The sequence below is a fragment of the Apteryx mantelli genome, chromosome 18 (genome assembly GCF_036417845.1).
Source record: "Apteryx mantelli isolate bAptMan1 chromosome 18, bAptMan1.hap1, whole genome shotgun sequence".
In the NCBI taxonomy this organism is placed as follows: Eukaryota; Metazoa; Chordata; class Aves; order Apterygiformes; family Apterygidae; genus Apteryx; species Apteryx mantelli.
Window position 1 is genome coordinate 8,409,156 of NC_089995.1, and position 24,003 is coordinate 8,433,158.

At 58.9% G+C, this 24,003-nt stretch overlaps 1 protein-coding gene across 3 annotated transcripts; it reads right to left on the reverse strand.

The window, feature by feature from the left end:
• Positions 1–186: 186 nt before the first annotated feature.
• GDAP1L1 (ganglioside induced differentiation associated protein 1 like 1) lies at positions 187–20,510 on the reverse strand. Of its 3 annotated transcripts, none has more exons than XM_067307792.1 (6): positions 20,195–20,510; positions 16,319–16,511; positions 10,753–10,903; positions 5,172–5,269; positions 4,942–5,056; positions 187–1,161 (listed from the first exon to the last, which is right to left on the reverse strand). In XM_067307792.1, exons 1-6 carry the CDS (start codon positions 20,372–20,374, stop codon positions 969–971), a joined length of 930 nt encoding a protein of 309 aa, XP_067163893.1. In that variant the 5' UTR covers positions 20,375–20,510; the 3' UTR covers positions 187–968. The 3 variants fall into 3 exon arrangements, with proteins under 3 accessions (XP_067163893.1, XP_067163892.1, XP_067163891.1); XM_067307791.1 differs by having other exon boundaries at positions 10,730–10,903; XM_067307790.1 differs by having other exon boundaries at positions 187–1,312; positions 10,730–10,903.
• Between the last annotated feature and the right edge of the window lie 3,493 nt (positions 20,511–24,003).

The following is a 24,003-nucleotide window of genomic DNA, read 5'->3' on the forward strand; positions in this document are numbered from 1 at the left end:
GTCTCTAAGAAAATACACGGTGAGGAAATGACAGAAATGAGCCCCCAACAGAAGAGAAAGCCAAAGTGCCTTCAGGAAAGTGCTGAAAAGTTCTGAAAATGGTTGTATTTTTTCAGAGTTCCAATATGCTCAGTCGGTGAAAGATGCTTTGCAAATCCATGAAAGGAAACTCAAGGCAAAGAGACACAAGGCTAAAACAAATAATAATGATAATCCCCTTCATGTGACAAAATTCAGGATGGAAGTCAGAATATTTATCTCAGGAAAAAAGTGCGGTATTTAGTTACAGACATTAAATCTTAAAAAAAAACAAAACCACACCAAAGCCAGATGTAGAAAGTGGATACATTCTAAGAACAGCTCAATAAAAAATATTTCTTTAGTGAAAATAATAGAAGAATGGATATTAAAGAACGTTAATCCACCTTGACTGCGACCAGTTACTGCACCCTGCCCCAATCGGCTGTGTCTTCCCTGCTCCCAGGAGAGGCCTCTGAGCACAGCAGTAGAGTGGCTTTTAGAAGAAGGAAGTCCTCACTACTCATATTTGTGAAATGTGGCCGGTGAACGATTTGAAAACATAAACGTAGAGGCCTGAGTGTCCAAGTCCAATTGCTTAACATGGGCGTTAGGAGACTTCCCGGGGTTCCTGTCTCTCCCACTGGAGCCGGCCTGCCTGGAGGCTCTCTTGCTTCCCGGTGGGCACGGGTGAGCCCTGTGGCCCCCGAGCACTACACACGCCTCTCTAGAGTTGAATACTTAAACCTAAAAAAGGCATTTACAAGTCGACACGTTTTTTGTTGTTGTCTTATTTCCTTGCAGTATACGTTTCTACTTCTAGACTATGGAATGTTACATTAAACAATATAATTATTCATACCTTGTTTCAAATTTCATTACAGTTACTGAGGCTTCATCATAATTTCACACAGCACAGAGACACCAAACTAAACACCAAGCAGCCAGCATTAGATGTATTTTTTCTTTAAATACCAATAAGCAAAATATCCCATTCCCCCCAGAGATCCCATAAGGAAGGAGGCTCCAAAGAAGGAGGGAGGTTTCCGCTTGACCAGCCTGAAGGCATTGGGTACCACCGCTGAGAGGAGCGTGGTATGTATATCTCCCAAAACTTTCCTGAAGGCAAAGCGTTTTTGTATCCTGTCAAAGAAAGACTGTAGGTTAGGTCTGCTGCCGTCTTCCCAGTATTTCTTAGAGAGTCCTAGAAACTTGAGGCGATGCAGGGTGGCTCCTAACAAGACATCGGCCAAGGTAAAGACACATCCACAGAGCCAAAGTTCACACTTCTGCCCTGGAGAAAGAAGGCACAGAATAGGTAGAATAAGAACAAACCCTTGGGTGGACACTTAAAGATCTTGAAGATCTTCAAAAGATCCACAAAAGCAAAGGAGTTTGGATCAGACCTGAGGTGTTTTTTTCCCAGCTCTCTGGTGTCCCAAGAAATCAGAGCCCACCTGTCAGGCTGTGTGATGAAGGATATGTGGGGCCGCAAGGCTGGGAGCAGGAGGTGATCACTGATAACCCACACAAAGATACAAATCGCTGTCTGCCAAATGCCTCTGTTGGCCCTCTCTGTGCTTTTGCATGTCAAGAGCAGCGTGAGGCTGCACCACGGCTCGAGCTAGCTGGCTGAGGCTGGGCTGGGGTCCCAGCGTGGGAGCAAGCTGGGGCAGCGCTCTGCCATGGGGGTGTCAGCAAGTCGGTCCTTTCCCGGTGACTCCCTAGGAAACTGGCCTGGGAGCACGGGAACTTTCTTTCCTAAATTTTGAAGCCGATCACAGATCTGTAGACTGCGTCTAGGTCAGTCGTTTCATTTCAGGGCCTGTGGCCCCTGGGGTATGTGTAGACCCAGGAACTAAAATACCCTATTTGACTGGCTCTGCAGAGACTTGCACTGGAAACTCTTTGGGGATCTGCAGTTGCCTCGCTGGCAGGTCTCACCTAACCTGCTTGCCAGGAGGTCCCTGGAAAAGAGCCACTGGCTTCTCTTGAAGAAGGATCTGGTGCAGCGACCACTTCTGCTCTGTGTCAGTGCTCAGGGAGAGCAAAAGCATTTGTCCTTGGCTGTGCTGGGCATTGCAAGATGCTTCAGGAGTGTCATGTTAACATGTCCTATTTTAGGGATGTGAGAAATCCTTGGGAATCAAAACCATTTATTTGCAGGGAAGAATGAGACTGCACAAGAGCTGGTGCAGCCTGGCCGCCCTCCCGGTGGGCTGGCGGGAAGGTCCTGCCTCCTTCCCCTCTCCAGCACCGGGGACCCTGTTCCGGGACACCAAAGCCAGCAGCACTTCCGTGCCGAGAGCCGGGTCTTTAGGGGAAGCAGAGCTTGGCACGAATGCTGGGCAAGAGGAAAGATAACAAAGCACTGAAAGCCCCCGAGAACAGGTGACCCTGGAAACAACATCACCAAAGAGACGTGCAGGAAGAAAACAGGCTGTCATTAGGCTGGAAGAAGCAAGCTCAGGCCGGGAGAGTCAAACGCTTCCCCACGTGCTCCTTCAGTGCTGCTGAGCGCAGGACACGGGTCCCCAGCACCCTCTCCAGAGCCCGTCCGCCCGCCAGGGCCCGTGCCCTGGGCCATCGCTGCCTCGGCGCGCCGCACGGGAGCTGGGGCGGTTAGTGCTTTCCAGCTGGCGCCAGCAAACCAGGGCAGCAGAGGCAGAGATGCAGCTTGCTCGGCAAAGGGAAGCTCGTGTTGCCCCCGGGGAACCCAGCCCCTGCCCTCTGCCCTCCCCAGGCTCGAGGGGCAGAACGTCCCCTCTGGCTTGTTCAAAATGCCGGGGGGAAACCCAAAATGCCGCCACGTGCCAGGAGAGGCAAGGCGGCGAGCTTTGAGCTGCCTCCTCTCCCCGTGGGCCGTGGAGAGAGAGATCCATGCTCCCACGGTCAAAGGCAAGGGGTTTTGCACTAAACCCACCGCTCCTGCAGCTCTCACGCTCTGCCAGCCGCAAGGGCAAGGCGACGGCGCGGTGCCTGCGCAGCCTGGAAAGCCCAGGCCCTTCAGCTGCTACACTGGGGGAGGAAAGAGGCAGCTTCATTGCACCCCTGCCCAGACGCCGGCAAAGAGTAGGCAGGCTGCCTGCCTGGAGAGGCCAGAGCCCCGCAATTAATGTTAATTACCCGACCTCATTTGCACCGGCTTGGCAGCCAGCCTAATCCTGCTGGAGACACAGCCCAAGTGCGTGTAGTGCCTGTGCCTAATTAGTCAATAGAAGTTTTCGGTGCTTAATGAATTGCTGGGACGATGCCCCTGGAGCCTCCCGGGAGCTCCTGGGGTCTGGAGGATAGTCAGGCCCAGAGGTAAAGAAAATGGAGCAGCAGTGTCTGTGTCACTGAGCCCTAACCCGAGCCCTAACCCTGCGGGCAGAGGGGCTGGGGACCCCGGCGAGGGAAGGAGGCAAATGGGGGCGCAGGGGTTACGCAGGGCCCAAACTCGGGCAGAACGGGAGCACAGCTGGGGGGAGCACCCTCGGGAGGGAAACGCGTTTGTTATCGCGGGGGTTGGCCGCTTAGAGAAACCCGGTTTGGTTCTGAGCACGGGTCTCCACGGCTGAAATCCGGAGCCAGCCCTCCTGGCTCTGGGCTTGCACCCGCCACCGAGCCCTAGACCCGGCTGCAGGGCGCCCGGCGCCTTGCCCAGCCCTTCCCCGCGCAGCGGCCGGGCCAGGAGCCCGCGGGGCTTGCTGGCCTGGCTTTGCCGTTGTGGTTCAGGGGCCAGCCTGAGAAACACTTGTTATGGGAATAAACAGGACAAACTGCTCACGCAAACCAGATGCATGTGGAGAGCAGTCGTGTTGGAGGTACTGTCCGTGCCTCTCGGGTCCTTGGGGTTGTTTTCCAAGCCGGGCTGGGAAGAGCGAGCCTGGAGGGACCTGGCTGCAGGCTGGGCTCCGCCGAGGCTCGGAGAGGCTCCGGGGCAGGCGGGTGACGTGGGGCTGGACGAGCGCAGCACCGCCGGGGAGGGAGGTGAGCCCTGGGCTGCCTGAGCGTGTCCTAGCCTGGCTCCAGGCTGTGGCTGCTCCGCGGGGTCTGTGCCGGGGATTGCAAAGGCGCCGCTGCAGAGTCGCGCTGCAAGGTGCTCGGCTGTGTGCGGGTTCGGGGTACAGCTGCACCCGCATTTGTGCACCTCTGTAGCAGGTGCCTGAGGAAGACGTCCCCATTGCCCGGCAATCTGCCCTCCCAACGGCACAGCGGCGTGGAGCCAGCCCGCTCCCTGCCGTGGTCAGTAGATGCCTCCCGAATTGGGCAACCACTGATGATTTACGGTGTGCAAACGCCTTTGCAGGCCGGCACCAGCCCGCTCTGACTAGTCGCTATTTGCAATATCACACTTGCGCCAGAAAGGCCGTGCTTTAACGCTGCTGCACGGCGCTCGGCCGAGCTGCTCTGTGCCCCGCTGAGAGCCCGGAGCATCGCCGAGCCCTGGCGGGCAGGACCCCTCCTCTCCCTCCCTCCGCCACCGCCGCCGCCGGGAGAGGAGGCTCCTGCCCGGCGCTGCCCCTTCCCGTGCGCCCGAAGGAGCCGGTCCTGCGCGCCGGGCAGAGGGCTGTGGGCAACAGCCTCGGGCTGGCCGCAGGAGAGGGGTTTTGCTCCGTCCTCTGCACCCCAGCAGGGCTCCCCGCCCCCGGTGACCGGCGGTGGCGAGGGGCACGAGCGGGCGCTGGAGCGGAGGGGACCTGCCGCCGCACGGTGGCTGCTGCGACCTCGGAGCTCTTGCAAAGCGGTGGCGGGGCCAGAGGTCCTGCCGTGAGGACGTTATGCCGTGCCCCCAAGTTAGGGGAGTCGCAGCCCTGCCGGGCGTCTCGCCCGCCCGCCCGCCCGCAGAGCCCCCGCGCGGCTGCGCCCCGTGCAGACCCATCCTGCCGCTGCCCCTCGGCCTCCCCCTCGCAGGCACCCCCGCGGCAGCCCCGAGCCTACCTTGGTACTCGAGTTTCCTCTTCTCCAGCTCGGCCTCGATCTGGTCCAGCACCATTCCCAGGTCGCCGAGGATTTTCTTCAAGTAGTTCACGTTGTCGTGCTCCAGGATCTTGGCCTGGGGGGAGCGGCGGGTCAGGCGGGACGGGGCCGGCCGGGCGCCCAGCCGTGCCGTGGCGCGTCTTGGGGGTCTCCCCGCCGCCGCGAGCCCCGCGTCCCTGCGACCAACTCACCATGAGTTTCTTCTGCTTGGAGAGGTACGGCTCCGTTAGCTGGGGCTCGTCCTCGTGGTCCAGCTTCATCAGCTCCGTGCTGGCGTTGGCTAGGTGTCCTGCGGGCAGACGGAGAGAGGGGCTGGGGGAGCCGCTTCCTCCTCTCCGAGGAGACGGAGGCTGTGCTTGGCGGAGGCGAGGATGGCCTTGCGCCACAAAACAAAACACCTGGAGGCAAAACAGTGCCTGGCACCGCGACAAGCGGCCTGGAGGTCTGAAATGGGCCAAATTTCTGACTTACCCCTGCAGCAAGGGCCAGAATATTGCTAACGCTGCTGCCAAAAGCTGCCAGGCCTGTGCAAACAGCAGTAAAATTATTTCCATGTGGTGTAAGCCGGTCGGAGTCGGGAAGCTGTGGGTCTGTCCCATGGGCCTCCGCGGACAGACGTGACCTTGCTCCGACCGTGCCGCAAGTTAAGAGCGGCGCTGGCCCCGCAGCGTATTCCCTGCCGTGCCGCGGCCTCGGCCGGCCAGCTTTTACAGCAAGAAAATGGCTCATTCGGTCAGCTCAGCAGGCTAAAAGCGTGGTTTCAACATTACCCCTTCCCGCAGGCGAGACTGGGGAGCGAAGCCCTCCCTCGACAGCCAAACCACCGGCGTTCCCTTCGGCGAGTTTAACTAAGAGGGATTTGCAAGCGCAGTCCGGCTGTTCTGTTTGAAAATGAGGCTTTTTATGCACTAAATCACTTAGAAGTTAAAAAGGAAAAAGAAAGCCCAGGTGACTAGGTACGACGGATCTCTGCCGAGGCGCTTTCACCCTCCTTTGCTGCTATCGGCACGGATTAACCGTACCCGCAGCCCCTTTGGGTGGCCGGGTGCTGGGGGATGCGCAAAAAGTCGGGCGGAAAGCTGGTGCCTGCCCCAAAGGGCCGGCAGCCCCGGCATGCGAAAGGGGGCGACCGGCAGTGGGGGGAAGAGGCCACCCCCCGGTGGGGGCACAGCCCGGGCCGTCTGCTTCAGCCTGCCTCGCTGCCTCCCAGCCGCTTCCCGACAGCGAGGCTCCTGCTTTGGGGAGCCCGGGTGGAGCACAGCTCGGGTTCCGGTTTCCCCGGCAGGTCCCGAGCCGCTGCGGCGGCGGGGCTGGGGTGCGCGGCACGGACCCGGCTCTGCTTTCTCGCTGACAGCAGCTGAGAACTGCTAAACAACAACAGGCGGGTTCGCGCGCGTCTGAAACGCCGCACGGTGCGGAGGCAGCGATGAGGCAGCGATGAGTCACTGTTTTGTGTAACTGGAGCATCGGGACGTTAAAGCAAAACAGGCCACGGGTTCAGAAGGAGCGGTGGGAGTTAATTTTTTAACGAGGTGCGCAAATGAACTGGAAGCCCGTGCTATAAGGGGGCAGGGAGCACGAGCGCGTTTAAAGACGTGGTGGAAGAAAGCTCCCCCCGGAGCAAGGAGAGGCAGGCGCGGGGAGGGCGCGCACGGCAGCGCGTGCCCTGGCTCGTCCTCTTCCGCCCGTCTCCAGCCGGCATCCAGCTGCCAGCCAGGCCCAGCTCGCACCATCCTCGGCTCTGGCAATGCCGAAGGGTGTTGCTAGCCAAAGGCAGAGCCGGACCTGCCGCCTGCGGTGAGTGCTGGTAGCCTCCTTCCGCAGCGCTCTGGCCCGGTCCGGCTTTCCTCAGGTGTCTGCAACCCTGGAGATCTGGGATGGGGCCGGAGCACCAGAGCTGGCCTGGGCAAGAGCTCCTTCGGGAGAGCAGCCCTGCCTCCCCCGTGAACTGCCCCTTCGCTGTCCTGTGCCGCTTAGAGGTTATAGCAGCCGGATTACCAATGCGCACTGACGGTGCCGCTGCACGGAGCAGCCGGAGGGAGGGATACCGGAGGGGGCTGCAGGCCTGGGAGCCCCCGCGGCCGGGGCGCAGGTGCAGGCAGAGGCGCATCCGCCCCGTTGCTCCCCGAAGCCCGGCTCTGAGCCGAGACGGCAAGCGCTTGGGCTGGCTTAGTGAGCGGTGATTCAGCTTGGCTTGTATTAAACATATTCGGCCTTTTCTGCTGCGCTCAGCTCAGAGCTGCTGGGGCTATCCCGAAGGGAAATTGGGCATTTCCCTGCCACCGTGCCCGCGCACCCCCCGGCATTCCCAGTCCTGCTCTGCTCACTGCCGGCAGCGCTGGCTGAAGGGTGCAGCAGATCCCCCGCGACTGCGGCCCGCTCCGGGGAAGGGATTTGGGTCCCGCGTCCTGCACGAGGAGGGGACGGCACGGCCCGCAGACGCCACGGGGGGGGGTGCGCTGTCCGGGCAGGGGCTGCCGCGCTGGTGGAGGGAAAGGGGCCGATGCCCGCCAGTGCGCAGCAGGCACCTGCTGCACGTTTGGCGGTGGGGGCTGCATCTCGGGAGCCCCTTCTCGGGAACCCGTGTGCTGTGACCGCAAACCCCGCTTGGCCCCCGCAGCACAACCGCTCTCGGGGGAATCCGGGTAAGTACGCGCCCTCAGAGCACCGATGCGCCGCTCGGCCGCTCCCGGCTTCAGCAGAGGCTTTTATCGCTCCGGTTCAGTTGTTGGCAGCCTCCTGCGAGGCTGGGCTCAGCATTATGGCTTTCAAAGGGATTTCACCTCTTCGTTTCCTCTCCTGGATTCCTGCTAGCGCTGCCAGCGGGTCTCTCCCTCTCTCTCTCTCTCTCTGTCTTTAAATGTTTTAAGAACTTTGCTGAGCGCTTCCTTCCCATCTCCTGGTTCCTGCAGCTTCATCCCCAGCAGATCAATACTCCGGGCTGAGCTCTCCCGTGTCTGCGCGCACACCGGCCGGCGCTGCAGGGACAGGGCTGGGCACGGGCTTCATCAACTGCAAAAGCCGCCTTTGAAACCCTGCAGCCCCGTCTGCAGCGAGGCGATGTCGCAGGGGGAAGTGCTGCGGGGAAACCCCCCAGCCTGCGCGTCCACCCCGCGGAGGGCGAAGCCGCAGCGCTACCCTTGCTCTGAGGGCAAGACGCGGCCGGGCTGGCCGGCAGGACGTCCTCTGGCGACCGCGGCCCCGCAGCGCGGCGCTCCGGCGGTGGAGACTGGGCTGCCTTGCACCCGCTGTCCGCGCAGCGAGCAGCCCCCGCGGACGCCTGCAGCAGGCACAAGCATCCCGGCACGCGAAACCCCTCGCGTGCACGGGAGAGACGCCCGCTCTCCCCCGTCGCAGGGCATCGGGAGGATGTGAAGGGCTTTCTGCACACGGGAGCTAACAGGGAGGGACAAGAGTAAATGGAAGAATAAATACAAAATGCAGAGTAACACCTCAGGGATGACACAAATTGCCCGAAGCTGGGCTAATCTCTCCCTGCCAGGGACCATCTGTTTTTGATCATTCCCCCCCCCGACAAGGCTTGGCGCTGCTGGCGTGCGAGCGAGCCTCATGCAGGGGAGGCCGGGGCCAGCAGCAGGCTGTGCGCAGCCACGCAGTCACGAAACTCCCCGATTCCACCAAGAGCCCTTCGGTGGCCGTGGGGAAACCTGCCCGTCGTTCCCACCGAGGTGCTTGCCAAGCTGTGGCTCGCAGGGGTCTGTGCTGCGAGGCCTGAATATCGCCCTCCGAGCACTTTGCCGTCTGCACTTTGCGAGAGGAGGGACTCGCGGTTGCCTTGGACCTGGTTTTATTCCCCCAGCGCCCTTGGGAGAGCCTGGCCCTGGTTCACCCTCCCCTTGGGACACGACTGCAGCGCCGAGCGCAGCCCCATGGCTCGGATGCCTCCATGGGCAGGGGCGAAGGGCGGCCGCCCCGGAGGCAGAGCATCGCTGGCACGGCACGCCGCACGCCGTGCCCGGCCAGTGCGCAAGCCCTTCCTTGTGGCGCGCTGGGAAAGGAGCCACCGGGCAGAGAGGCTCGGAGATATTTTTAAGCATCTTGGCAGGGCTCTGGGGTAGCGGGGTGAGTCAGGCGGGCTGAGGCACGAAGCCGTCGCAGCAGCGCCGTGGGGGACGAAGGCCGTGGCTCCGTGCGCGGTGTTTGCCCCGGGCCTGGGGGTCTGACGGCGACGACCGACCGCGCTCTCCGGGCAGGGGAGGGAGCTGTCTGCGTACCGCGGTCGTCCCTCCCCGAGCCCCATTAGGGCCCAGGGGGAACAGCTCTGCTGATGCTCACACCCGGTGTTTCGAGCTGCCGGCACAGTGAAGGCAGACGGGGCAGTGCATTTCTCTTTGGGGCTACAGGGGCTCGCGGCACACGAGGTGGGAAGCAGGACAGGGCCGGCAAGACGCGGTGGCAGTGGGCGAGAGTCCCCGTTTCACAGGCACCGCCTGTGGCCCAAGCAGCTGAAGGAAGGCGCTGGGGCAAAGACGGGGCTGCCCGCGGGACGCCTGTCGTTGGTGACGCCAAGCCCAGCCCGGCTCCCAGGTCCCGCTAGCGAAAAGCGTCCGTGTTGGCGAAGGGAGCTGTTTGGGACCGGCGCTTTTGGGAGCTGGGAGATGTGGCCACCTCCGGGCCGCTGCGAGAGGAGCTCGCTTTAGCGGCGATCCTTGCAGGCAAGTTATATTAAGCATCGTCAATGTTTCATGAGCGCTTGAAGGTCGGGGACACAATCTCACGCGGATTCATCCCCTATCTGCAATTCAATCTCTCTGTAGGCTCCCGCTTCTGCCCTTAAAGTTATTGGCGAGAAGAGGGAGGCAGCCCGCTCGGGAAGCGAGGGAGAGAGGAAGGAGAGCAGGGGAGGGCACAGGCATGCGAGACAGAGCCAAGCGAGGACGGACGGACACGGCGGCGGCAGGGCGAGGGGCTGTGCCTTCGGGGAGGAAGCGAGCCTGGGCACATACGGGCCTGGGGAGATCCTTAGAGACAGGCTTTGGGGCCGGGGCTGTTTTGCAGCCTGCAGGCGGGTAGGGGGCTGCTGTCTGGCCCTGGGGAGACGGCCCCGAAGCTCCCTGCCCACCTCCCCTGGTGCTGCTCGTCCGCCCCACTGCGAACTGCATGGAGAAGGTGCCGGTGCCCCTTGCCGGGTCCGTGCTACCACCAAAGCACAGCGGGACTTGGCGGTTTACACCAATACACCAGGGTTTTAAATGCTCTGCAGGCAAATTTCCTGCCAGGTCTGGTTGTCACCTCTGGAGAGAGGAGAGGGTTGTTGAAATGGGAAAGAGGATCGGTATTTTCAGAATACCTTCTGCCTCGAGGGGGGATATTTTTTCCCCGGGTCAGTGCCACGTGGGAGATGCAACGAGTAAGGCGGAATAACTGATCCGGAGGAGCCCGGCAGTTGGAGAGACACTCTCCAGAAAACAGCTGGGGTGAGAAGAGCGCGTCAGTCTGCAGACGCCCCCGGGCTGGGGAGCCTCGCCGGGACCCCTGCAGCCCCCCAGGAGCTTTGCCACTTCCCAGCTCCCCCTGCCCGCGTTCGGGAAAGGAGAGACCGCCGAGAGCGGGACGGCCAGCGGGGGGCTGCACGCGGGGCAGGGGTTTGGGGCCAGCGGGGGGCTGCCCTGCTCCGCTCACGGTCCCCCCCGCCGTCCAGGCGGGGAGCAGGCGCCGCAGCGGGCACTGCTAGGTGCCGACCCGCCGGAGGCTGGCTCTAGGCAGCCCTGCTGGAGAGGCGACTTACTGCGGATCTCAGCGGTCGCGTACTTTGGGATCATGGAGTCGGTGGTGAGCTCGGGGTGCAGGATGCAGCCGTGCGTGTAGGCATCCATGGGCAGCGAGTCCAGGAGCTCCCGGTACTGCAGCACCCGCGAGTGCAGCAGGCTCCCCGGCTCGGGGATCAGCTGGGTGACGTTTTCTGAAATGCCGAGTGGGAAAGGTGTTAGCGGTGCCCAGGCCCCACGGAGGTCGGACAGTCGTTAGCGGTTCGTTAGCCCAAGTTTGGGAGATCAGCGTGCCTACAGCATTGAGAAATTCAAAACTCGGAGAGCACGGCTCCGGCAAAGCCCCGCAGTGGGTTTGCCCTCCGCTTTGGGTGGGGGTGCTGGGGGGCTCCCACCCGGTCAGCCCCACGCACGGCCGGATCCCAGCCCGTGGGCACAGGCTCTGCAGCACTGGGGCAGGGGCGCTCTGCGCCTGGGGGTTTTGGGCGGCAGCAGCAGTGCTGCGCTGCGCGTTCCCCTCCCAATCGGCTCCGCACCCCGTCCATGCGCCCAGCACCTCTGCTTTAGCTGTCTGCTACCCCGCACCCCGCCGTGTGCTTGCAAGCCCCACAGCAGCACCCCGTGTTTAGCACGGTTGCTGCAAAAGCATTAATTACTCTGCGGTCGCTCTGCCACTTCCCAGCCGGCCGGTTAATGCCCCCGCGCCGCCTGCCCGTGCCAGGACCTGCCCAGCTCGTGTGCAGCGAAGGGCAAACCCACAGCTCCACGTGTACGTGTACGTATGTCTTTGCCCAGAGCACTCTCTGTGTTCCTCATTCACAAGGATCTTGGTGTATAAAATGTGTCACCTCTGCAGGCTCTGAATTTGCACACTTTGGTTTCGCATCTCTCAGAAGGGGAACAAAATATTCCCTTCCTGCAGAGAAGAGCAGAGATACAGGAATTAGAGCTGGGGATCACCTGAGTTATGCACTCTTTACACCAATGGGAATGACGTAGCTAATTCCCTTGGGTTTTCTGGAAAATCTCATTCAAAATGGATAATCTGGGAGCTGATGACAAAATAAGGAGTGGCACACATCTTTCCTGAACGCTCATCCAGTGCCCACGCCGCAGGCGCATCCCGCTGCCCCAGCCGGGCTCTGCATGTCCTCAGCTTGTTGGGTTTTACTCGTCCTGTGTGGATGGCAGTTTGTGTCACGCTCTTTTTATTGTTCCTACAGCTCAAAATACACGGCAGCTGACACCAGAATAAAGGAAATGTTGCTTTTGTCTCCCCCAAGAATATCGGCTTCATTTTTTATGGGATCATAAATGTTTATGACTTTTGCAGAGAGCAGTTAACAGACAGTGAGTAAATTTACCACCGGGACTCAGTAAACTAAGTTGTCCGTATGCAGCCTGCAGTGCAGAGCTCACCGCAGGCCGGATCCTCGGTCCGAGATGAAGGGCAAACCCTGGCCAATGCTGCTGCCTGATTAAGGGCCCGACTGGACAGCGGTGCTAGCGTGGCATGGCGAGGCGGTGGGAGCCGACGCGAGGCGTCTGTTCAGCGGAGATGCAGTTTGCCAGGTGTGCTGGTGAGGGCAACACGGCGCCTGCCCCGACCTGCCAACTGCCATCACCTGGACACAAGGCCAGGGACGTTTTGGTGGTCCCTGTATTGCACACTTCTTCACACCTCCAATTCGGGGAGTTTTCAAAGCTTGCTAGAGGTCTGGGCCTGTGACACCCCTCTTGCCTGAGCGCCAAAGGTAGGTGTCTTCTCATACGGTGTCACTGCTACAGGGTTGCACTTAGGTCAGGGGCTGTCTGGAAATCAGCCTAAAGCACCTAGCCCCGAAATCAGGGAGGGTTTACAGAGCTGCCTGAGGGGTGCGCAGCCTCCCTTTGAGGCAAGCAGCTGAATTGCGCAAGTAGGACGGTGTTCTTGAGGGCTGTCCATGTTGTAGATGCAATGTTGTTGATGTTCATGTTGTTGTTAGATTGCAAAGCACTGGGAGGCTGAGGGGAGACTAATTCTGCCCCTAAACTAAATGGCGTGTCAGCACTGCTGGTCTCCGGGCGTGCAGTAGACTCAGGTCCTTCTGACCAGCGGGTATCGGCACTGCTGTCACCTCATGAAGCGGAGCTGCTCCTCCAGCTTCTGGAGCTCGTGGGCTGCTCGTTGCCTCTGGCTGCCTCCATACAGAGATGCCTGAACTCCAGCTCTCCAAAATGGGATTTTCCATCTGAGAAAAGTGACCAGCTGAATGAAATAATAATAACTACTCTATAGCCTGCATGCTCCTTCCATATGGCGCCCAGCCAACATCCCGTTGGTTGGTGCCAAGGCTGGAAATTAGCACATAGAGAATGACCGTCCCATCCAGCACCAACATGAGAGCTAGAGAGGCCACAGTGAGCTAGATGCATGCTGGCCACAGGCCAGTATCCTTCAGCAGGGTCTAAAGGCAGTTGTTCGGTGGGATGGCGTTCATGTTGCCTTCACGTGCTCAAGAGGGCCTGCACGTACAGGCTGTGTGGTGCTTCTGCAGATAGATGGTCATCAACTGGTGGTACCTAGTCCAAAGGCAGCACCTGGGGAGATTTTGGAGGTTGCGTGGTTGGATTGGGAGCTCAGAACCGCAGCCACCCTGTGGCCTGGCACCAAGACATGTTGCCACCAGCCAGCTCCTGGGCAGTGCCCTGGCGAGAAGCACCCTTAAACAGAGCATGTCAATGCTCTTCAGTGCTTTTCTTGGGAAAGGAAAATATCACTTAGCACACTACCCTTTAACGATAGCTGACCCTCAGAGTACATGTAACTAGCAGAAAAAGGCTCCAGGCCCTGAAGAATACAAAGCTCTGTAAATATACCCTTCGTGTAAAGGCACTTCCAGGCTCCACGTGTTTTTGCAGGATGGGTGATCCCACCTCAGCCCGACACACTGTCATTGCGGTAATACTTTTTCCAGCTAAATTTGGCAGTTGATGACTCCTGAGTTCAGTAATCTGGAAAGGAGGAGTGGTGCCCCAGAGCTGGCTCCCTCTTCTCATGTGCTTCACCTGTAGCATTTCTCAATGAATAGGTAAGCAAATGCACCTAGCTGGAAAAGCTCTAAGACGGGAGTTTTTGCAGACTATGGGGGAAGCACCATGTTCCTCTTTGGCAATAAACCACAAGTGACAGTGGAAAGATTTTGATGCAAACTTTTGAAGAAAAAACTTGCCATGTTTTGGAGGGAGGAAGAGGAACAAGGCAGGAAAGGTCTCCCCCAGCAAAAGTGCTGTTTTTCAATCTCTAGGATGTTTGCTCCTAGGAGGAACCGCCATCGGCACAGGCGGGGATTTTACATGCAGCTGCACATTCGAAGGGGAAAAGCAGCGTTATAAGAGTTGACAGAGCTGCTCTCCCCTCTCTTTCCACCTGTTCTTTGCCCAGATCCCCTGGAGGAGCTATAAATATGCAGCACTCCCAGAGCTGTTCCCTGTCGCTGAATTAGCTGACATCTCCTGCCGGTGACAACTTGGTGTCACATACACATGGTCTCCTGCCCTTCGCAGGCGAAGCCACCGCACGGTGCGGGGACTGCAGCCCCGTGAACGACCCACCTCAGCTCCTCATGGCCCCTGCTCAGTGGGAAAGCATCCGCTGTCTCTCTGCCACGGGGCCGCCCAGCACAGGGTCTCCTGTGGCAGAGATGGGCCAGTCCGACCAAGGTGGTGGCTGCGCGTGACCTGCTCGCGGGACACAGCGCATCTCCGCCGTGTGCCACCCCGGGGCGGCGAGGGAAAGGCGGGAGAGGACAGCGCTGAGCTGGCAAGACGCCCGTGCTTCGGGAGCTATTTTGAGATGTTTTTGATGCCTCTGCTCCATGGGTGATGGATGCTGGGGCGAGCGCCGTGATGCTGCAGTCAAAGCTCCCTCCTAAGCTTTGAAGTCTCCCCAGCAGAGCATCCCAGCCCGCCAGCCCACAGATTTGGAAAAATGAGGGCGAGGGGACTCGGGAGATGCAGGAGAGATGCTGCTCGCCACGGTGGCTGGGCAGAGAGTGGCCTCGAGTGCCGTCCCCACGTCCTGGCACACCGGGCGCCGTGGGACATAGGGCAGCGCTCCCCGCTGGCTGCTGCACCACAGCCCGGCTCTGCGGGTGGTTAGAGGGCTTCGCTCTCCCGGCTCTTCCCGCTCTGGATTTGCGTCACATCATCCTCCCGTGCTGCCTGGCACCGCCAGCTTTGTTGGACTGCAAAGGGGCAGGTTTCTCCCGGCTCTCCCCTCCGGTGCGGCGCCCCCGACCCCCCGATCCCCCCACCTCCAGGGGAGGGAGGGCGGCTGCTCAGGGAGGCTGCGCCGACGGCCCTGGCCCGGTGCTAAAGCCTCTAAAACACTAAAACACTTCGCGTGGGTCTGCCCTGGCCCCGAACCGGCGCTGCTCCTCTCCTGGGGCTGATCCCTGCTGCCGCTGTACGAACGTTTTTCAGGAAAAACTGTCGCGCGTGCACAGCCGGCAAATGCTGAGGACCTGAAACCCGCCAGGTCATCTAGGTGTAAGTGGAGACTGGTGGCACAGAGAGCCTGGGTGTCAGGACACCCTGGAAAAGACCTGTAATTTTGTAGGTAATTATGTCCTCTGGGTTAATAGCAGAGATCCCCAGTTACTGTAGGGAGGAAAACCCGAAGCTAACATCTGATTCGGCCTGATTTTGTTGGCAGGCTCTTGGTTTAACTAAGTAAGAGCTGTCTTACAGCTAGTCCCCGTTTAGTTGCGCGTCCAGATCCCATTCCAGTGCTCTCTGCAATCTCAGGAAGGGGGAGAAGGACAGCAGAGCCAAACTTGCACCGACCTTCCCTCAGCTGGGCGGGCTGGGGAGAGACACTGAGTTTTTCACACCTTTACCCAAGGCCAGAGTAAAATAGCTCAAAAAGAAACTCTTATAGCCAAGCCAAAAGCAAAAGGGCATGGAAACCTTGCAAGACGCCTCAAGAAATACCGATGTTTTTGAAGAAGGGTTTGGATAGCAACTGGTTGTGACTGGGAGCACTAGGGCTTATCTTCACAGCTGCTTCCACCTCCTCATGCCAGTATCTCCCCCACAAGGAAGAAGACAGGCTCACGCTTTATGGATATGACCTGAGCACCTGCCGCTATCTGTGCCACAGATGTGGTGTTACCTCCACATTGCCGCGGGAGGCAAGGAGAAGTCAGGAAAAACGTGGACAAAACCAGAAGCATTTCAGCCAGGCTGTGCCTCCTGGGGTGCAGTGGGGTGGGCTCTCTGGGTGAGCAGCTCCAGTGCACCGTGGGGTCTCCGATTGGCGGTGTCCAGTGGGAAACTGTCCAGCCTGGGAGCATAGGCTCTACAGCAGGAAGGGAGATGCAGCCACAACTCCTCTGAGGCACCACACCATCATTTCCAAAAGGACATTTGGGGATTTCTACTGTAAATCCTTCATTTTTCATAGCAAAATGTAAAAGTCTGGGGAGAGCTGGTTGGTTGTTGCTGTTTGGGGAGAAGCTGAAACTTTCCAGGAAAAAGCGGATGCATTTAGCAAACAGTGACTTTGAATGAGGCCTTGGAGCCCTCCAAACCCAGCGTGGCAGGACGTCTCTGCCCACCGCCCTTACCTCCTGTGAAGTTCTTCTCCATGTAGTCGATGATCTGGTTGTAGTCGCTGATGATGTTGTCCCTGTGGATGATCACGGGCACCTCCTCGCCAAGGTTGAGTCGCATGAACCAGGGCTCCTTGTGCTCCAGCAGGGGCATGCTGACATCCCGCTCCTCGCAAGGCAGCCCCTTCTCTGCGATCACCAGCCGGACCTAGAGCAGGAGGCCAGGGCAGAAACAGCTCAGTCTCATGCATCCAGCTCTCCCACAGGTCCCCGGGCAGGGACACTCGTCTACCAACGCTGACTGTCCCCACTTGCCTCCCCCACCACTGGGCAGGGGATTCACCCTGCGGTTGCCTCTCGGGGTAGGGACCCCTCCTATGCTACGGATGCATGAAGACCCGTATGCCAACCAGACCTGCTACGGATGTCTTTTCCCATATCTCGCTAACTAAGGAGGAAGGTGGAGGTAGAGTTACCAGGTCTCCAAAAGCCCTAGAAGCAACCCAGCCACACTGACCTTCCATTGCATCTTGGTGACCCTCACCTGCCACTTAACCACAGTGGCCTGCCATGACACATGCCAGATGGGGGCTGCTCGCCCTCCCTGCAAGAAGCCAAGCTGCTCGTAGCATGGGGCAGCAACAAAATCTGGGCAGCAAACTGAGTATCTCCATCCCCAAAAGCAGAGGGAAATGTCACAAGGAAGAAAGCGTGAATGTTCATTTACTACCTTGTAAAAAGTCATTGCCAGCCAAGGTCTCACTTGCCAAGCAAAGAGTCACCAAGTCTGTCCCCCAGCTATCAAAGGAAGGAGAAAAAGGAGATGCAAGGAGACCCAGTGCCTGCCTGACGTAAGTCAGCTCGTTGTGTGTGTTGTATAGCCGCTGCCGAGGCCTGGGCTCGGTGCTTTTTGGGAGTGCAGGCAGCTGTGCAAGCAGTCCAGGTGCGTGTACATCATGCATGCACAGCGGGGACAGCCGCATGTGCCTGTTCTGCGGCGCTCAGCCCCAGCGTGGTGGGCACGACAAGTGCAAGGTGTCATGGTGGTGTCACATGCGGGCGCTCTGCACATCCCCCAGCTCGGCATCAGGATCTGCCACCCCGACTAGATGCTGAAGGATCTGCAGTTGCTGCTGTGCAAAGGTCCTTAACAGGTCACCACCCTCCCGGGCGGATGCAAGGTCAGTGCGGTTTCACCCCAGGCACCACCCTAACTTTGCAGGATCACCTCTCCGTCACACAGGCAGGACGGGTCACAGTCCCGGCAGCTGTAAGTCAGCCACATGAGCCTCAGAGTTGGCATGATGTGTCCTGCTGACACCGTCCTCCCTCTGCCAACTCACCGGAGGGGAATGGAGGTCCTCGAGGACCGAAACCCTCCCGTCAGCAGCGGGCCAAGAGCGGCCGGCATGGTGGGAGGGGAGGCAGCAGCTCCCCAGATGGGGGGATCAGCGGTGCTGCCGTGGGCTCCACCTGGGTGCTGGCACCACCTGCACTGCCCAGGTGAGACCTGAGGAGGAGGAGGAGGAGGCGGAGGCAGCAGTAGTAATAATGCTTCCCCTTGTACTGGTGGGTGCTGTGGCCAGCAGAAGGAGGTGGTGATGGCAGCTCAGGTAGGTGCTGCTTGTGGGATGGGCTCCATGGCTTTGCTGGGCAGACTCGGAGCAGGGAAAAGGCTTTGCTTTGTGGGGGCTTCAAGCAGGTGTTGGGCCACAGGAAACCTTGGAAGCTGCCTGTGTGAGGATAGTGCTGCTGGGTATTTCTTCCTCCCTTTCTCTTCCTCCTCCTCCCTGCCCCTTGGCACCATGGGGCCCAGGACCTGCCGTAGGAAGCAGCCTCTCTCTTCCCCTTGGCCCTACACTCAAGGATCTCATTTTAGGCACCCAGGTTTTTTAAAAAAAGCTGACTGTTATGCACTAAGTATGTCAAACTGGTGAAAAAAAAAAAGATCCTGCAGGGACATCAGAGAGCCGCTTCTTACAGATCCGCCAGAGAAAGGAGAAGCACTTGCTTTCTTCCAGCCAGGAGCAGCTAAAAATACCACTTAACAAATATAAGCATTTCTACAAGTACTTCAAATTTCCTGTGGAATTAGCCATTAATTATTTACAGGCCCGACAAATTAATTATTTCTTTTAAAGTGAAGCAAGTAAAAGCCTGGTTCCCTCGTTTGCACCTTGCTCTTGATGTTTTCCTCCCATCTTATGGCCAAACCCAGCAGGGACCATCCTGGGTGTCCAGCCCATAAACTCCCACTGTTTGTCCTGTCCCCCTGTACTATCAAGAAGCAGAAGCTGAAGGCCTGGACCTTGTTGGCCTTGCAAGGAGCTGTGGATGCTGTGGTCGTTTCCTCACCTGCTGGCAAGGCCCTGGGCCCTGCTTGCCCCCTGCACCGCACCAGCCAGTCCTGGCACCTTGGACACGTGCTGTGCTAAGGCATCTTCTTTAAAAACCCCCAAACTGGCAGTAAAAATGCATCCTTCCCTGGGAAGGAGGGATCGAGCCCCTGCAGGGGCTCAGCAGCCTGCCCACAAACAGTCCTCAGCGCCCTTTGAGGGAGACGTCTAGCAGCTCCCGGGGGAAGCTGAACCCCGGGGACTGGGAGCAAAACTCCACCGCTGCTGGGGGTTTCCCCTGCAGACCGGAGCCCTCGGGTGCACTGACACCCAGCTTCGCTCCGTGCCGGCCAGCGCCCCGGCTTGCTCCTTGGCCTGGCTCGCAGTGAAGGCTCTTTCCTTGCAAGTGACCTCAAAGCCGATGCTCAGCGCGGGTGTCCTGCCCGGTGGCGTCAGGGTGCCCCGGGGGCCCCTGCACCCCACCCGAGCTGAGGCTGCCTGCGGGAAACCCCGTGCAAGAGGCAGCTTGACCGCGTCCCCCCTGCTGCCGGCGGCCGAAGGGGCAGAGCGACAGACAAGGGCACCCCCCTCGCCCAGCGCGACCCAGGGGAGCCGGGCGAGAGCGTCCCCGCGGTGGCGGGGATCCAGGAGAAGCCCGTTAGTCACCTGCCGCCGGAGGCGGAGGAGCCGACCATGTGCAGACACGCTGCTGCACTGGGCAGCCCACGGCTTCTTTGTGCGCGCGGCCCCAGCCTCCCTGCCGGGGCTGGCACGGCCCTTCCATGGGGGAAGGCTTCGTGCTCCCCTAATACCCTCTAAATGCCTCGTCCCCCGTATATAGCTAATGGCATGACCGGGGCCGTTTGGGGCCGGGAGAGGAAGGTCAGCTTTGTTACCCAGCTGCCGTGCTGCAAAATGAGCACTCGCTATTGCCTGGAAAACGTGATTTCTCGTTGTTCAGCCCCGAGAGCCAAGCGTGGCAGCCTTGAAAGGACCTGGGCACCTGGGGAATAGGATTTCCAGAGCGCTGCTGCAATGTCAGGGGCAAATCCTTCCCCGGCACGGGGCTGAGCCCCAGGGGCTGCTCCCCACCCGGAGCCCCGGAGCGGGGTGTGCAGGGCCGCGGGTGGGGGCCGGGGCCGGTGCCGTCTCCCCCTCGGCCGGCCGCAGGGTGGTCGCCGGCAGCCCCGCTCCAGCCTTTGTCTGCGCTTGGCGCCGCACCGGGGCGCGTGAGATTCGGGGTGCGGGGGATTATAAAGCAGAGGCGGCTCCTGGTACAAAGCCTGACCCCAAAGCGAAAGAAGGATTTGGCTGAGCTGCTTCCCCCCCACCACCATCCCCCACCGCCATCCCCTCCCCGGGCAGATCCTGTTAAAAATGCAGAAATGCAGGTACAAAAGACCTCGCTGTTTGCACAGCCCGCCTCGCCCCGCTCCCCTTGCCAGCCCCGAGCAGCAGCAATCGTCCTTCCCGCAAGCCGGCCCGCTCCGGAGGCAAGGATGCGCCCTGGGTGCCGGAGGTGACACTTCCCCGGGAAGCCGGCCGAGCGATTTACCTTCTGCGAGCTGAAGGACTGGGTCCAGTGGTACAAAACCAGCCTGTCCTGGGATCCGAGCGCGGGGTCTGCTGGGTCCTGGTTTTCCTCCCCCTCCTTGGCCTTGCCCGCATCGCTCTCGAGCGCCGAGATGGGCCACCAGCTGCAGTTGGTGGGAGCAACGCTGTTGGGAGTCGCCATGGCGCGCTGCGAGCAGGACGCGCTCGCCGGGCTGGAGCGAGCCGCGCCACCAGCATCACATGGCTCCTGCCAACGGCATCACTCCGGGCCGCGCCGCGCCGGCTCCCTGCTCGCGCCGCGCCGGCCGCCTGCTCGCGGCGGGCACCGGGCACCGGGCGGCACGAGACGCGGCCCGGCGGGCGGGCGGGCGGGCGAGCGAGCGCGCAGCCCGGCCTCGCTCCTCTCGGGGCTCCCATGGAAACGGGCCGCGCTCGCAGGCGTCGCTTAAATAGCCGAGTCAGCGGCGGCGGCTCCTGCCGCCTGCCCGCCCGCCCAGCCGGCATCGGGGCAGCTCCAGCCCCTGCGTCTCCCTGGGAACATTTTGCAGCAGAGATCGAGGGGCTTTTTTGACTGTTTTACATTTGACAGATAGGTAATAGCATTTACATCAGGAGACACCGGCTTTAAAATGGCCAGCAGGCAGCTTGCCTGCCTGGAGCCTTGCGTGCAAAGAAGCAGCAATGCCTCTGTAGAGATTCAGTGACTTTATTTATTTATTTATTTATTTTGGTGGGGGGAGAGTAAGGATTAAGTGCTGCCTAATTGGTGCTGTGTAATCCGTACCGTGGTAGAGCCTGGGAGCCCTAGGGGTGTGCTGGAGCCCCGGGGTGCCCGTCCAGACAGGACGGGACAGTCCTGCACCAAAGCAGGTATGGCTGTGTGTCAAAACTGAGACTAATTTTTGGAATTAGCAAGGTGAGGCACCTTTGTAACGCGGTTGGGTTTGCCCTGATCAGCGAGCAGCGGGGCCTCTTCGTACGCCCAAGGCTTAGGCTCTGGGTGCCTGCGAGGAACCCCGGGGGAGAGGGTTTGTGTGCCGTTCCCATGGGGAGACTCCTAAGGACACTTGGAAGGGGCGGGAAGGGGGGCGAACTGGTACCTGGCCCCCACAAACACAGCGAGAGGAGCAATTTTCTGGGGGCAGGGAGTGGAAAACGAGTGAGCCTCTTCCCTTGGCGTCGTAGCGGTGATGAGCGTGCGCAGGGGCTACGGTGGGGCAGCGAGGCTGGGCAGCGCTGTCGCTTGCCTCTGCTCCTCTCTGCCACCTCCCTGCCCAGCTTCCCGCGCTGGCCTTGGGGACACAAACGACCCAACGGGAAAGGCTCTTCCGCTACGGCTTTGCCAGATGAGAGCCGGGCTCAGGGCTGTGCGGGCCACTGGGGTGCTGCTCTGGGGCACCAGCCAAATCACTGGGGTGGCCTTTGCTGCTGCAGGCTCTGAGCAACTCTGTCTTCAACTGAAGACCCAGGCCATGGTGCTAAGAAACATGCTGCCAGCCTGTCCTTGCCATGGCAGCCTCCCCTCCTGCCGGGCATGGCACAGACGGGCCTTCGTTGTCGGGGCAGCATCTTTCCAGGCTCCTTTCACTGGAAAGGGGCATCATTAACCAAGGCCAGCACTTTGGGTTTAGAAAGAAAAGGAACAGCTTGGGATAAACAGAAGATGTTCCCTACTGTGGAGCGCTGTCTAGAATGCTCCATCTAGTGGCAAATGTGATGAATTAATACTGCGCAGTTGGGAATTAAAAAAAAAAAAAAAAGACAGTCTATATGCTTCTGTATCCTGCAGGTGTTCGCCTCCTCCAGAGGCACTTATTTATTTAGCACTTAGCTGGGTTTCTGCTTACTAAGCTGAGCAAAGGCTTGAGGGGCAGGATTAGTGCGGGCCTCCTTCAGCTCTTCCCTGACATTGCGTGACCTTGGGAATGTGTCCGGCCTTCCCGTCTGTGAAAGGGGCCAACGCTGAGCCGCCTTGCGGGACGTGGTGAGGATGAGGCTGTTGGCATTTAGCAAAGCCTTGGTGGAAGGTGTCAACTAGGGCAAGTATTGTGGGCAGGGATTTTTTGCGAACTCGCCATCTGACGTGTCTTGTGTCAGATTTGATGCAAGTTTTAAGGAGGGGAGGAAAGAAGACAGAAAGAGTCGATTCCAGGACTTCCCAGGCACAGAAATATGTCCCATTTTTAGCAAGGCAGGGGGCAGGGAGGGTTTGGGCTGTGGAATTCAGCTGCATTGATTTTTCCCAGGTGGCCTGAGTCAGTGTCTGCCAATGTAATGCTTAGATAGGGCTCAGTTCAGCTTCTGTAAGGAGCGAAATAAATTCATTGATCCAGGATGCTCTTCTGCATCATGCTTCACTTGAACCGTTCCTGAAACTAGATGATGAAGTAACTTGTAAAATATTGGGGGGGGGCACGCATACTAAAAAAAGAAAGAAGAAAAAAAAAATCCTGGTTCTGCTGATGTAGGAAGTGTGGAGATACCGTGAGATGGAAAATACTTGCATGCTTCAGTTGGCATCAGGTCCCTCCTGGACAAGGTGTTCCCAGCCCTCAGAAACCGGAGAGGCCTGCGGTATGGAAGCAGACAGACACGGTAAAGAATTGCCGCTGGTTTTACCCACATTACGCAGTCATTATTTTCAACTATGTGTAGTGGAATGGCAAAGAACAGGGATGTCATAAGGGATTTAAAATCTGGAGCAAAAAAATGAAGGGGAAGAGAGAACTCGGAGCTTATCACTTGTCTAGTCACCAGCAGCCAGTGGGGTTTTAGAGCTCTCAGGGTAGGCATCTCCGATTTTACCAGGGGAGCCTTTCCCTTGTGGTGCAGTGGGAAGTACAGTTACGCATATGTTTCACTCCCCGAAGTTATTACTCAACTGTCAGCTTTAGTCCTACCTCCTGGCACAGAAATCTTCAGAGCTGGGAGGGGCTCAGCCAGCCTAGCTCGCATGGCTAGTGCCCAGGAGCAACCAGCTCTGCGCAGAATCTGCTCTGAGGACAATCCTGGGAGCACTGTTAACCCGCCAATGCTTTCTTAGAAAAATTTCATCTCGGATTTTAGATGAATTCTTTTGCAGATTGACTGGGGGCAAACTCTAGAGCATCTCTGCCCAGAAAAAAAATCCCTCGGCTTATGCATGCGGGTACAGAAAGAACATGGGAGCAGCAACACTGGCAGGGCTTTGCCCAGTGGTGCTTATGTGGAGCCAAGCCTGAAGCCAAGCTGGTGCTAATCACCCAGGCTAACTGTGCTGCACAGACATTCCCAGAGAAGATGCTGTTTGCTAATGAAGCTTGAGGCTTTAGTCAGGCAGAAAGCAGGAGCTACTGAGTTATTAGAGGAGCTCAGTATATGAGCTAAGTTGGGAAGGCTTTAAAGGAAGCTAAATTTGAGACTGGGTCCTCTCACTTAGAACTTGTCTTTTCCCCAACAAGAGGTGGTTTGAGCAATGAAAATGTCAGCAGCAGTGTTTCAATAACAACTTTGCTACAAGTATGACTGTAGTAATCGAGAACCCCAGATACCTCCCCTTCCTCTATTGCAGACAGCACTGGACATGCTTAAACACCAGCAGATATGGTAATCCAGACAGAATAGGAAACTACTGAGTTTTGGGGTCTCTTCCCTCTCCCCCCACTTCCCCTTACCTCTCTTGTACAGGACACTGAAAATGTCACTGGGGAGCCTTTTCTCATACTACTTCCTCCCCTCTTGGCCACGTGGCAATCTGAATTCAATTCTCAGCCCTCCACTCCAGGATCTATCTTGGACTAGTTTAACTTCCATTAGTTCCTAAATTCCCCT